The following is an 11,617-nucleotide window of genomic DNA, read 5'->3' on the forward strand; positions in this document are numbered from 1 at the left end:
CTGGGCGGGGGTTACGGCCGGGGGGCAGGGGGCCGCGCTGACCTTTGCAGCTGCAGAGCGGARGCGGCAAAGCCGGGGCGCCGGCAGCCTTTTCCCTCTCTGCCCTGGGAAACGGCAGTGTCACCCCGAGCATCCGTGTGAGCTGGGACGGCGGAGCAGCGGGCACGGCCCCCCGGTGCGGGAGGCTCTGCCGCTCGCTAGACCCCTCTCCGCCCCCAGCGCCTCCCATGAAAACGCGGGTCTCGACCCTTCTGCTCCCGGGAAACCAGGCAGCTCCTTTCCTGGGGGTGGGGGTGCCAGTGTGGGGTCCCCAGCCAGGGGTGCCCACCTTGTCTGGAAGTGTCTGCTCTAAGATGTGACAAATAAACCCAAATAAAACAAAACACACTGATTATTGTGTGGCTTGTAAGTTCYGGGCTTGTTTCGTTAGGTATTAATTTTTTTCAATTGGCTGTTAGTCAGGTCTGGGCAGTGTCCTGAACACAAGCTGATACTTTAAAAAACGCTTTTGCTACCAGTCTTTCCTTGATTTGTGCACGCAGTGTAAGACTGCAGGAACTTCTATGTTCAGGTTTATAAACTTGTGTGAAAAGCTGCAGGCAGACACCGTCAGCAGCACCTAACCACAGGTAATGAGCAGAAGAGGAACTGTCTTTGCTCTGCTGCAGGACAYTGGTAATTGCAGACCCTGGAGAAGAGAGGCGGGAGGGGGGCAGGAAATGAGTGATGTCCTGGGTGCAGATATGCTTTAGGATCCTGTTTTTCCCAGGGGCTGGGAGAGGTGAGGAAGAGGGGACCAGCGGAAGCAGCAGGATTAGCAATTTGTGGTTTCAAAGGGTGCAGATAAATATGGGTGGAACCTGCAAAATGTTCCAGCTGGCTTCAGATGAAGCTAATCTTAAATTCCCTGGCCGGAGGGTACTCCCCGCTTAAGGGCTTTACCATGCTGAGGCTCACCCTGTGTGCCTTCGCTCACCTGGTAGTGCYGGCACAGGGCAATAAACGGGAGCCCCCGGGCACCCTAGGGAGACGCCCCGCCAAAGCAGATCCTCTCTTGTTGAAATCAAAGCAAACCCAAGCTGCCTCCGCTGCGCGCTCCGCTCCTGCCAGCACGGAGGCTGCCTCCCGCAGCCCGGCCGGCGGCCCCCCTTCCCTTCTGCCCCTTCAGCCACGTTTGGCAGAGCGCTCGTGGAAGGGCGGGTTGAAGAGCGAACAGGGCGTTGCTGAGGTCGCCTAGCTTCGCTCCTGAGACCGATCCGGACTGCTCGGAGCGCGGGCCTGGTCCGGGGTGCGGGCAGGCGGGAGCCGTGCTGGCAGCAGGCGTTGCGCTGGCCTTGGGCTCTGCTCTCCTTTCCATCCTCCTTTATGAGTGGAAGGAAAGATAACCTGCACCACGCGGTTCGATCGGGATGTGGCACCAACCAGGAAGAGACTGCGGAAAACAAAGATCACGAGGGAGCATGGGGACTAGCTGGGGCTGGGGGTGCGAGAAGGGGCGAGCCCGCCGCCGCAGCCCCCTCCGGGCTGCGGAGGGGACGGGGGACGGCGTGGGGAACCAGGCGCGTGGGGGCCGCTCCTGGGGCGCCTCGTGAGCAAAGAGCAGAGCGCGCTGGGAGGCTGCCGGTCCGCGCTGTGCTCGAGGTTTATTTTTAACAGCCGCGTGTGCGGGGCCGGAGAGGGCAGGAAGAGGAAGTGTTGCGCGGCGAAGCTCTGGGGTTAGATGTCGGGGGCCCTGGCAGCTGTGCCAGGAGCATCTTTGCATGCGCGTTGCCTGGCTCTGTGCTAGCTGGGATGCTCAGCCCCTGCAGCACCTTGCTCCTCGGCCCGGGAGCTGTTTTGCTCCCGGCTACACGTGGTCGCTGCTGGCGCTTCCTTCTCCGCGCCGTCTGCCCTGGGATGCGTGTGCTGGCAGCAGTCTGGTCCCTCTGCCCGGTTCGGGCTCAYGCTCCTTCTGGCTCTTCGCCCCGGGGGCAGAACAGCCCTTTTCCGCGCTCTGTCCCGCCCCGCGTTCTCCCGAGGCCGGCATGCCGGCCGCAAGCTTGCTCCGGCTTTGCCCTGTCTGAGCGCTCCCCTCGGCATTGTGCCAAATTCCAGAGAGATTAACTCCGCCGAGCTCCGGGGTTTTAGCAAAACGCAGCCCAGCAGCCATCTAGGGAAGCTCGGAGGGTGCCGCCTGCCCTGCCAGCTGCGCTGGGCTTTACCGGCCCCGTTTCCCCGGGCTCCTCCGCTACGCCGCCGTGCGTGCCATACCCGGCACCCCGCAGCCTCCGTGCATCCGGCTGCAGAGGGGCGCCCCTGCCGCCCCCCGCCCCGGCGCCTGCTCGGGGCCGGCCTGTCGCTGGGGCGCGGGGGCCGTTTGCGGCGTTGCGGGACGAGGGCGGCACGAGGCTTTTCTTTCCCTCGCACAGGTTGCTCTTGGAGGGAAGCCCGCGATGCAGCYGGAGGAGAAGCCGTTCGCGGGGGGTCTCCGGGGACCCGCGCTCGGGGGCAGCCCTGGCACCGGCAGCGCAGGTGAGGCACCGGCGGCTCCTCRTGGCACCGCGCGCCGCTCGTGCGCGGGCTGCTCCGCCGCGGTGGCACCACGGCTCGGCCTCTCGGTGCTCTTTGCCCGGGCGGATCCTGTGGACAGCAAACCCGGGGGCTCCCGAAGGCAGAGCGCGAGGAAGAGCCGTGTGTCGGGGCTCCCTGATGGCAGAGCCAGCGCCGGCGAGCGGGACGGGGACCCGCCGGGGCCGAGCTGCCCCCGTCCCCTCCAGCGCCCTGGCCAAAGTCGGGTGGGGGTCCTGTTGCCTGCAGGATCGCCGCCGGGTGCTCGGTGCCCTGCCGGGGAGTGTGCCCCGACGCGGCTTCTCTCCCTCAGGAAGGGGCTGGGCTGCCGGGAAGCGGGAGCTGGAGGTGAAGACGGAGCCGGAGGACGAGTTGTACATCGGGCATCCGCTGGACCCGGGTGAACAGGCCGCTGCGCCCGGCTTCCCCAGCGCCAGTGAGCACTGGCAGCGCAGTCGTGTGGCACCGGGCGGGCCGGGAGCTGCAGCACGGGAGGGGACGCTCCCGGCCGCGGGCAGAGCTCCAGCTCGGCGGGGCCTGACCTTGCTGCGTGCTGGCCCCCGGTGCGGCACGCTCTTCCCGGGACGCGGTGCCGCGGCAGCATCGCGGCACGGCCGGAGCCCCCACTCCCGGTGCCGTGGGGCACGGAGCAGCGACGGTGCCGCGCAGTTCTTCAGCCCGGCTTTCGGAGCGGGGCTGCCAGGGAGGGGGGCAYATCCTGCCCCGCACGCTGCCCCGTGTCGCAGCCCTTCGCGAGCCAGGAGCAGCCGGGGTCCTGCTAGGGCAGCACCAGCCTGGTGCCGTTCCGGCAGTAGGGAACACCGTCCTGGAAGGGGAAGGCCTTTCTTTGGCTTGCATGGCAAACAGGGAGGAGGTGCCCCACCGCGCGCGTCGCCGGCGTGCGGGGGCTCGTGCCGTGCTGCCGTGAGCGCCCCGATGGCCGCGGCAGGCTCCCGGGGGGCCGCGGCGGCACGGCACGGCACAGTCCCCAGCGGGACCCGCGGGCCGCCTCTCTCCCGCAGGGATCAAAAGGGAGGTCGTGGTCAAAGCAGAGCCTGAGGATGACTCGTACGGCGATTCCTGCCAGACCTACGCGGAGATGGGGGTGCCCGGCACTGGTGAGTGGCCCCGGGGGCAGCGAGGAGCCGGCTGCCCGGTCTGGCCGCGGCTGCGCCCCGCTCGGCTGCGGGGAGACGCTGCGGCCGTGGCGCGGCCGCGGGGAGGCTCTGCCTGGCCGCAGCGCAGCACCGCTCTGTCCCGCTTGCAGGCGACGCCAAGCCCGAGATCATCGTGAAGGTGGAGCCGGATGAGGAGCCGAGCGCCGGGGGCCGGCGCGGCGCAGGTGAGCAGCTCCCGYGGCGCGAGGGCTCTCGCCAGGCACCGCACTTGCTGCACGCTGCCTGCTTACAAGGCTGGCAACGGGAGCATTTTTTCTTCCCTGTTCGTTTTGCATTTTTGTGCCTTTTTTTCTTTTTTTCCTGTCGGGTCAGTGAAAAGCTTAAGTGCATTGTATTTGAGAAAAGCTGAAATAAGTGAACATTTTGAGGAAGGTGGTAGCCCAGAGAGCATGCGGTGTGATGCGTGGACGCAGGGGATGGATGATTTGTGACTTAAAATAGAGATCGGAGCGGTTGAAGTCCAGCGGGAGTCCCTCTGACCTGTAGCTCTGTCAAAGCAAGGAGAGGTTCCTCTCGCAGGGAGCGGACAAGGCACTGCTGGCGCTGTTCAGCAGCAAAGGACCTGGAGGTGCTGGTGTCCTGCCTGACTTGTGGAAAACGGGCCAAGTGCTTTCATCGAGCTTGTGCGGGAGATGATCTCAAAGCATCGTCTGGTGGCTGGCTTGGCTGAAGCGTCCTCACGGCATCCAAGAGATCAGCGCTGGAGGCAGCAGCCCGCAAGGGGGTTTGGTCGGCTGCCGATGGACCTGGGGAAGGTTTTCAGAGGTTAACAGAAGCGGAAGGCCTGCGAGCGGCGTAGGTGCACAGCGGTTACCAAGTGGGACGTTGGCTTTGGTGGTGCCGTGGGCCGCYGAGCGGGGAGGGGGGTGGCGGTGTCCCCAGCCCCCATGGCGTAAGCTTTGGGCGATGGGGAGGGAAGGAAGCCGCCGCCTTGAGCGGGGCCGAAGCCTGGAGGTACCCCTGGATGACAGTAGCCACGGGCTGGCACGGCCCAACCCTGGGATTCGCAAATTTGGGTTTGCGAAGGCGCTCGGCAGACAAGCTGGCCGGGGGCGGCTGCCTCTCAGCCCCCGGAAGCTCTTTAAGGAGCAGAAGATGTTGACTCCCTGGCAAAGCGCTTCCCACCCGGGCGACCCGTCTCCTCAGCGCAGGGCGGTGCGCGCGGGCCGATGCGCTGGCGAGCGGGCCGGCTGCGCGGCGCCGGGTGAAGGGAGGAGCTGGCAGGCGCGGGCGCTCCTCCCGGGCGACGCCGGCTGCGGGAGCGGGACCCGGCACGGCCGGGGAACCGCGAAGGCTGGGAGGGACGCCACCGCCCCGCCGCCAGCCGCATCGGGGGCCGCAGTGGGGTGCCGCTGCTCGCCCGGGCGGCTCGCTCTGCCCGGGGCAGCGGCGGTGTGAGCGCCTCGCTGGGCTCTGCCTGAGCGCGTCCGTGCCGTCCTCGCCCGCTCCGCCAGCGCGGGAGCTTCTCGGGGCCTGCTGCAGGGCGGCGGGCTCCTGCGCTGCCCGCGGCAGCGTGCCACCACGCGCCCCCAGAACCGGCCTCGCAGCGGCACATCCCTCCGGTCTTCAAACCCGTCATCGGCCGGCGCGGGAGTTGTGCGTTGTGGACTTCCCGGATTCCTCTTCTGTCGCGTCGCGTGGCCTTTACCGCAAAACGCTGCAATGGCTTGTCTGCTGCGGCTTAAGGAAAAGGGTTCAGAAGGAAGATCGCAAGGCAAACGGCAGCGGTGAACGCATGTAGCTGCGAGGAAGCCAGCAAGTGCTCGGCAGCGACGTGTTTTGGTGGTCCCAGCAGATGCCAAGTCCCTGGGGCACGAGCCGCCGTGGATCCAGTGTCCGTACTGGGAAATCCCCGCTGCCTTCTCCTCCCCCAGAGCCCCCAGCCTGGCTCCTGTCGGGGTTCAGTGTCGCTGTGCTCCTCACGGCTCCTGTTCATCGTGTGCAGCTTCCTGGCRAGAAGAAAGGACTTCTGGACTTAAACTACGGGTGTGGTCTCTGAGCACCTTTGGCTTTGGAGCCCAAAGCGTCTGGGCATGCGGGAGAGAGGGTGGCAGAGCCAAGTGCAGTGCTTTACCCAGCCTGGGGCCAAGGACCGTTTCTTCTGCACCCAGAACCTCTTGGGTGCGTTAAACGGGTGCCACAGCCCAGGTCTCTGTCAGCCTCATCTCCATGCCCAGGGATCTCCAGGGTCCTTGGCCGGTGAGGTGCCAGTGCTCCAGGGAACACCCACTCCGGTCGCACGGGGGAAGCTAGTAGGAAATGCCCGGGGCCGCGCGGACGCCRCGGTGGTTCTGCCGTGCCCGTGCCGCAGGAGCACAGCTCTGCCAGCCTGGCACGGGTCGATGCGTCCTGGAGACGTCCCGGGGCAGCAGCGGGGGTGAATTTGGCCGCATGGGTCTCCGGGGGGGGGCCTGCTCCCGTGCTGCGGTGCCCAGGGGTTGAGGCTCCTCAGCGTCCTGCTTTTGGCTCTCATCACTCGCCCCCGGCGCGTAGTGACCGGGCTCCCCCTTCTCTYGGCAGGTAGCGAAGGCGGCAGCAGGAAGCAGCCTAAGGAGGAGCCAGCAGATGTGAAGCCACTCAGGGCCCTGCTGGTGAAGAGCCCGGAGGCGGCTCCGCGGGGCTCGCTCCGCCCGGAGCCCCGCGTCAGCCAGTGGACGGTGCRGACGGTGCAGGGCGACGTGGCCGAGCTCCGCCAGGGCCCGCCGGGGCCGCGGGCAGCCGCAGAGCCCACGGGGCCCTGCCTGGAGAAGGGAGCAGCGTCCGTCGCGCTGACGGGTGACACGGGGCAGAAACCGCCGCCGACCCGCGAGCAGGGCAGCGCCGCGGCCCCCGGTGCCGAGCCGGCGCGGCGGCCACGCAGCCACGCCGCTGAGCGGCCCTTCGCCTGCACCGAGTGCGGGAAGAGCTTCCAGCACCGGGGGAACCTCATCACCCACCTGCGCGTGCACACGGGTGAGAAGCCCTTCACCTGCACCGTGTGTGGGAAGAGCTTCAGCCAGAAGGGCGACCTGATGCGGCACCAGCGCATCCACACGGGTGAAAAGCCGTTCGAATGCACCGTGTGTGGGAAGAGCTTCTGCTCCAAGCAGACCTTCATCCTGCACCAGCGCATCCACACTGGCGAGAAGCCTTTCTCGTGCACTGAGTGTGGGAAGAGCTTCAACCGCAAGGCCAACTTCATCACGCACCAGAAGATCCACCGTGGCGAGCGCCCCTTCATCTGTGCCGAGTGCGGCAAGGGCTTCTGTGCCAAGAAGACCTTCATCCTGCACCAGAAGATCCACATTGGTGAACGCCCATTTGGTTGCTCCGAGTGCGGGAAGAGCTTCAGCCGCAACGGCGACCTGACGCGACACCAGCGGATCCACACCGGGGAGCGTCCCTTCGCCTGCGCCGACTGCGGCAAGTGCTTCAGCCACAACGGCGAGCTGATCAAGCACCAGCGCATCCACACGGGTGAGAAGCCCTTCACCTGCACGGAGTGCGGCAAGAGCTTCAACCGCAAGGGCACGCTCATCACCCACCAGCGCATCCACACCGGCGAGCGCCCCTTCGTCTGCCCCGAGTGCGGCAAGACCTTCAACCTCAAGACCACGCTCATGAAGCACAAGCGCATCCACACTGGCGAGCGCCCCTTCACCTGCCTGGAGTGTGGGAAGAGCTTCAAGTACAAGGGCAACCTCCGGACCCACCACCTCACCCACACGGTGGAGCGGGTCTACCCCTGCACYGAGTGTGGCAAGATCTTCAGCCATAAGAAGGAGCTGACTGTGCATCAGAGTGTGCACACAGAGGAGAGGATCCTGTCCTGCTACAGAGATGGGGAGTCCTTCAACCCCTTCCTCCCCATGCACCCGCTCCTCATGTCCTGCACCCAAATCCAGATGCCACTGGAAGCCTTCTCAAAATACAAGTAGGAGGGGCCCCCAAAGTAGAAAGAGCTCTGCAACTTGCCTGTGGCTCAGCCCTGGAGCTGGAGTGGAGGCAGAAGGAACAACACAATAATTTTATGACTTAGACCTACTCTGGTGCTGGCAGGATATCGGGGCCTTGCCCTGGAGAGCTTGCAGTGTTGAAGAACAAGCTGACGAACGAGCCACGCGTCCCCAAAGCRCATACGAACGTGCTTGGGACACACTGTGACCAAAACAGAAGTAAAGGATTCAACCTTGCCCTGCAGGTTGCCAAAGATGATGTAGCTATTCCCCCGTGGCTGGTTAGAGAGGTTTCCGAAGCCTCCAGCTCGGAGGCTGGAGGGCTCCAGGCAGGAGCGGTCGAGGGGYGGCTGGGGCCGAGCTGGCCTCCCTGGGACGTGCTCCACGTCTCGCCACCTGAACGCATGGGTTGGCRCCTGCAGGGTCTCCTGCCCAGGCCCCGGCTTGGGAACGAGCGGGGATGCGCCAGGCAGACTGTTCTTGCAACACGAGGGCAGGTGGTTTYCCAGGGTGCGCCGACTGTTGTGCGTTGTGGTGAAGCTGCAGGTTTCTGGGGGGCTCCGGGCAGCTGTCCCAGGCGGTGCTGGCAGCTTCCCGAGGGAGCGGCTGGCAAGAGCGGAGAGCTGAAGCCCTGCCTCGTTGTTGGAAGAAGCATCCCGTTGCAGCTTGGCCCAGCGAGAGCTCGCGAGGTGGAAACGCAGCAGGCGGGCTGGGACCTGGGACTYGAAGCACGGGGTCCTGCCAAGGGGCTCCGCTCCGGTCTCCCACGGCATCCCGAGGCCAGCGGGGGCAGGAGGCATCACCGCTTGGCTGCGAGCTCCCGGAGGCTGCCTAGAAACCTTTAGAATGAGCGTTGCAGCAGCTGGAAACGAAGAAGCCCCGGGTGCTGGGCCCTCCCTCGCCGCCACGGGGCTYGTCCCTCACTGTTATTTGCTCTCCCTGATGCTGCAGCCGGTCTGATTTCAGCATCTCCTGTCGACACGCTTCCGTGGGCCCCTGGGAGATCGTTGCAGCCTGACGGACGCGGGCTAGTCCTCGTCTCGTGTAACAGAGCTTCAGCGCGGTTACTAGTTAGGAAGGGGGTAATTTTAAAGGTAGGAGTTGTCTCTCCCTGCGAATGTCAGCGCTGCGCAGGCGCTAGACTTGGAGGGTGCGTAACTCGCCGGGCGCGACTCGGTCCTTCCCCTTCCCGGGCAGAGATGGTGGTGGCGGTGCTTCCCCGGATAAACCGTGCCTCCTCCGGGACCGGGTGGCAGCCCGCTCCGTCTCTTAGCACGCTTGTGGCAGCCTCCGCCTGGCCGCCTCTCACCGCGCCGTGCTTTCGGCATCCTTCCTTTGCCGGCTCGTGCCAGAGCCCTGGGCGGGAAGCGGCTGGTTCGCAGTGCCCGGGAGAGCGCTGCCCGGCGCCTGCTGCTCGCTGAGCCCCACTCGGCTCCGTCGCCGTAGCGGGCGCTTGCCCGGCGCCCCACGTGCAATTCTCCTAAGAATATTTTGCAGATGGACTCGGTATCTGCATGGGCTGCCTGGAAAGGAGCCTTCGCTGGCCTCTTCTGCATGGTGTTCCTGTCGATGTATAGCAAACTAATCGTTGTGTGTGGTGTGCACCTTGGAAACGTACTTCTGCGTCAAGTTAGTCTTTCATCCCGTCGGCCGTCGGCCTGCAGTCGTGCACCGCGGGAGTCGAGCGGCAGAGGTGCTGCTGGCAGGGCCCGTGCACGGTAGCTTTTGTTCCCGGGCAAACACTGCTCCTTCTTGGTGTTCCTGCGGTAACGGGGCCGTCGGCGGGAACCGAGCGCTCCCGAGCGGAAGCTCTGCGCCGACTTGCTCTGGGGCTCGAGGCAGGTCTCAGCTTCGCTGCCTCAGTTTCCCCATCCATGAAATGGGGCTGGTAATACTGTAGCTACCTCACAGGGGAACTGAGAGGGTTCACCARTTACCTGCTGTCTGTACAGTGCTTTGGAGAGGATAGAAAGCGCTTGGCTACGAGACTGCTGAGTATTATTATTATTACTAGCACTACTGTGGACTAGGGACTGCTCTTCGGTTAGGTAACGTGCGAGAACTTCTCCTTAAGCCCTTGTAACGCAGCAAAGCAAGGACCATATGTATTTATATCTTTTTTTTTCTAATCTAGAAACTAATAAAAGGTGAAAACAAATACAGAGAAACTGTTTTGCCAGGTGCAGTTTGTTTCTTGCTGCTGCTCAGGGTGCAGCCCGCCTCCTGCTCRGCGGGGTGTTGCTGGATGCTGGAGCCGGGCTTGCGAAGTGAGGACTGTTGGGATCGGTTGTGCGGTTTTTCTCCTAGGGTTTCTGTTTCTGCTTTATTTCAGCGTGAAGCCCCCTGCCTGCTTTTATGGCCTCTGTGGAGCTGGGTGGCCCTTGGCAGAAGGTGGTTCCCCCTGCGCCTGCCCCGAGCTGAGCCTCGGCCTGAGGCCGGCTTCTCCCCAGGGCCAGGTCCCCAGGAGCGCCCCGAGTCCCTGCAAAAGGACGGGGATTTCCCGAGAACCTCGGAAAATTGGGCGCCGATCCGGGCGCCGCGGTCCTCAGCCTCGCGCACCGCAGAGTCGTGGCCGCTCAGGCGTCTCGCGGGCGGGCGGGCGGTAATGCCGGCGTCGCGTGCCTGAGCGGTCCCTCCGCGGCAGTTTCTGTGCTGTTGTCCTCGCTGGCCCCGCGCAGCAGGGAGCAGGTTCCYGGCGGCGCTTCGGAGCCGCCTCCCGGGACTTGCGCCAGCCTCCTCGGAGGATCCCATGCGAAGCCCTCGCCCCGCGCCGGGCAGGCCTCCGCGGCACGTGTGAGGGACGGGGGCTGCTGGACCGCGCTGGGGCTCCCCGCACCCGCCTCTCTCCTTGCCAGACTGCGAGAAGGAGCAGAATGGGGCGAAAGAGGAAATTCCGAATGCAGGAGCATCACTGATCCGCGGCGGGCGGTTGCAGAGTTTGGTGCAATCCCACCGCGTGCCGGTTATCAGGGACAGCCGGCGCGGCCGGCCCCGCACCGGCAGCTGTTGTTGCTGCCGCGTGTTTAGGGCTGGAGACCGACRGCAACTGCTGCAGCACCGGTGCGGCGCTTTGCTGCAGCAGGTGCCGGAGGAAGCCGAGCAGCCGGGGCGGAAAACCCCTTGCTCCGGACACTGGCGGAGCCCAGGGGGAGACCCCCGGGCCGTGCACCCCCGCAGCCTCCGGGATGCTCCCGTCTGCCCGGCACCTGCCTGGCCCGTCCTGCCGCGGATCGGGGACAGGGGACGGGAGCRCCCTCGGCACAGGGCAGGTGGAGCCAGGGCGGGAAGGGGACACCAAGCCCGTGGCAAAGCTGCCTCCAGATACAGCCATCGCTTTCAACAGCTGCTGCCTTAGCGCTTTCTGGCACTTCCAATCTCAAGCGCAGCAATGCTGCGGGTGAACGATGACGGTGATCTGATCTGGGTTTGCTGAAGTGAATCTGACCTCCTAAATCCTGAGGGTGTCTCAAAACCGAGGCTTAGCAACACGCTGTCGCGTTTCTCCTCTCGCTGCAGAGCGGTCAGATCCCTAATGCRACCTGCCAGGAGATTACAGAAAGCCACTTTTAGACGGGATTTCTGAGGTTTCTAAGGCAGCGAGGCCCGGGGGCCTGGCTCACGTGCATGCATGTGTGCGTGTGTTCGTACGTGGTTTGTGTGCCTGTGCGTGTTTGTGTGCATTTGTGCACGTGTGTGTCTCCATGTGAACCCCCACAGCCACTGGGGAGCAGGGCACCGGCAGGACTCAGGTGCCCCAAAGCCCTGCTCTTGCCCGGGGGGAGACCTGCCACTCCAGGCCTGGAGGAGCGACGGAGACTCACGACAGAGCAAACCTGGATTTACTGAGCTGCAAAATGACTGCTGCACAATCCAACTGGAAATACAGCGTGCTGGAGGAACAGGCAGGAAACGAGCGGCTGGTGGTGGGCGCTGGGGCGCAACCGTCGCACCCGCCCG

General features: G+C 64.9%; 1 protein-coding gene across 1 annotated transcript; it reads left to right on the plus strand.

Annotated features, from left to right (window-relative positions):
- Window positions 1–1,571: 1,571 nt before the first annotated feature.
- On the plus strand, window positions 1,572–9,818 carry LOC146591899 (uncharacterized). Its single transcript, XM_085312031.1, has 5 exons — window positions 1,572–2,511; window positions 2,861–2,983; window positions 3,570–3,665; window positions 3,815–3,889; window positions 6,246–9,818. The coding sequence occupies exons 1-5, from the start codon at window positions 2,433–2,435 to the stop codon at window positions 7,640–7,642; spliced, it is 1,770 nt and encodes a 589-aa protein (XP_085168157.1). The 5' UTR covers window positions 1,572–2,432; the 3' UTR covers window positions 7,643–9,818.
- Window positions 9,819–11,617: the final 1,799 nt, after the last annotated feature.

Source organism: Rhea americana, unplaced genomic scaffold (assembly GCF_003343005.1).
Source record: "Rhea americana isolate MKP2758 unplaced genomic scaffold, rheAme1 scaffold_354, whole genome shotgun sequence".
NCBI classification, from domain to species: Eukaryota; Metazoa; Chordata; class Aves; order Rheiformes; family Rheidae; genus Rhea; species Rhea americana.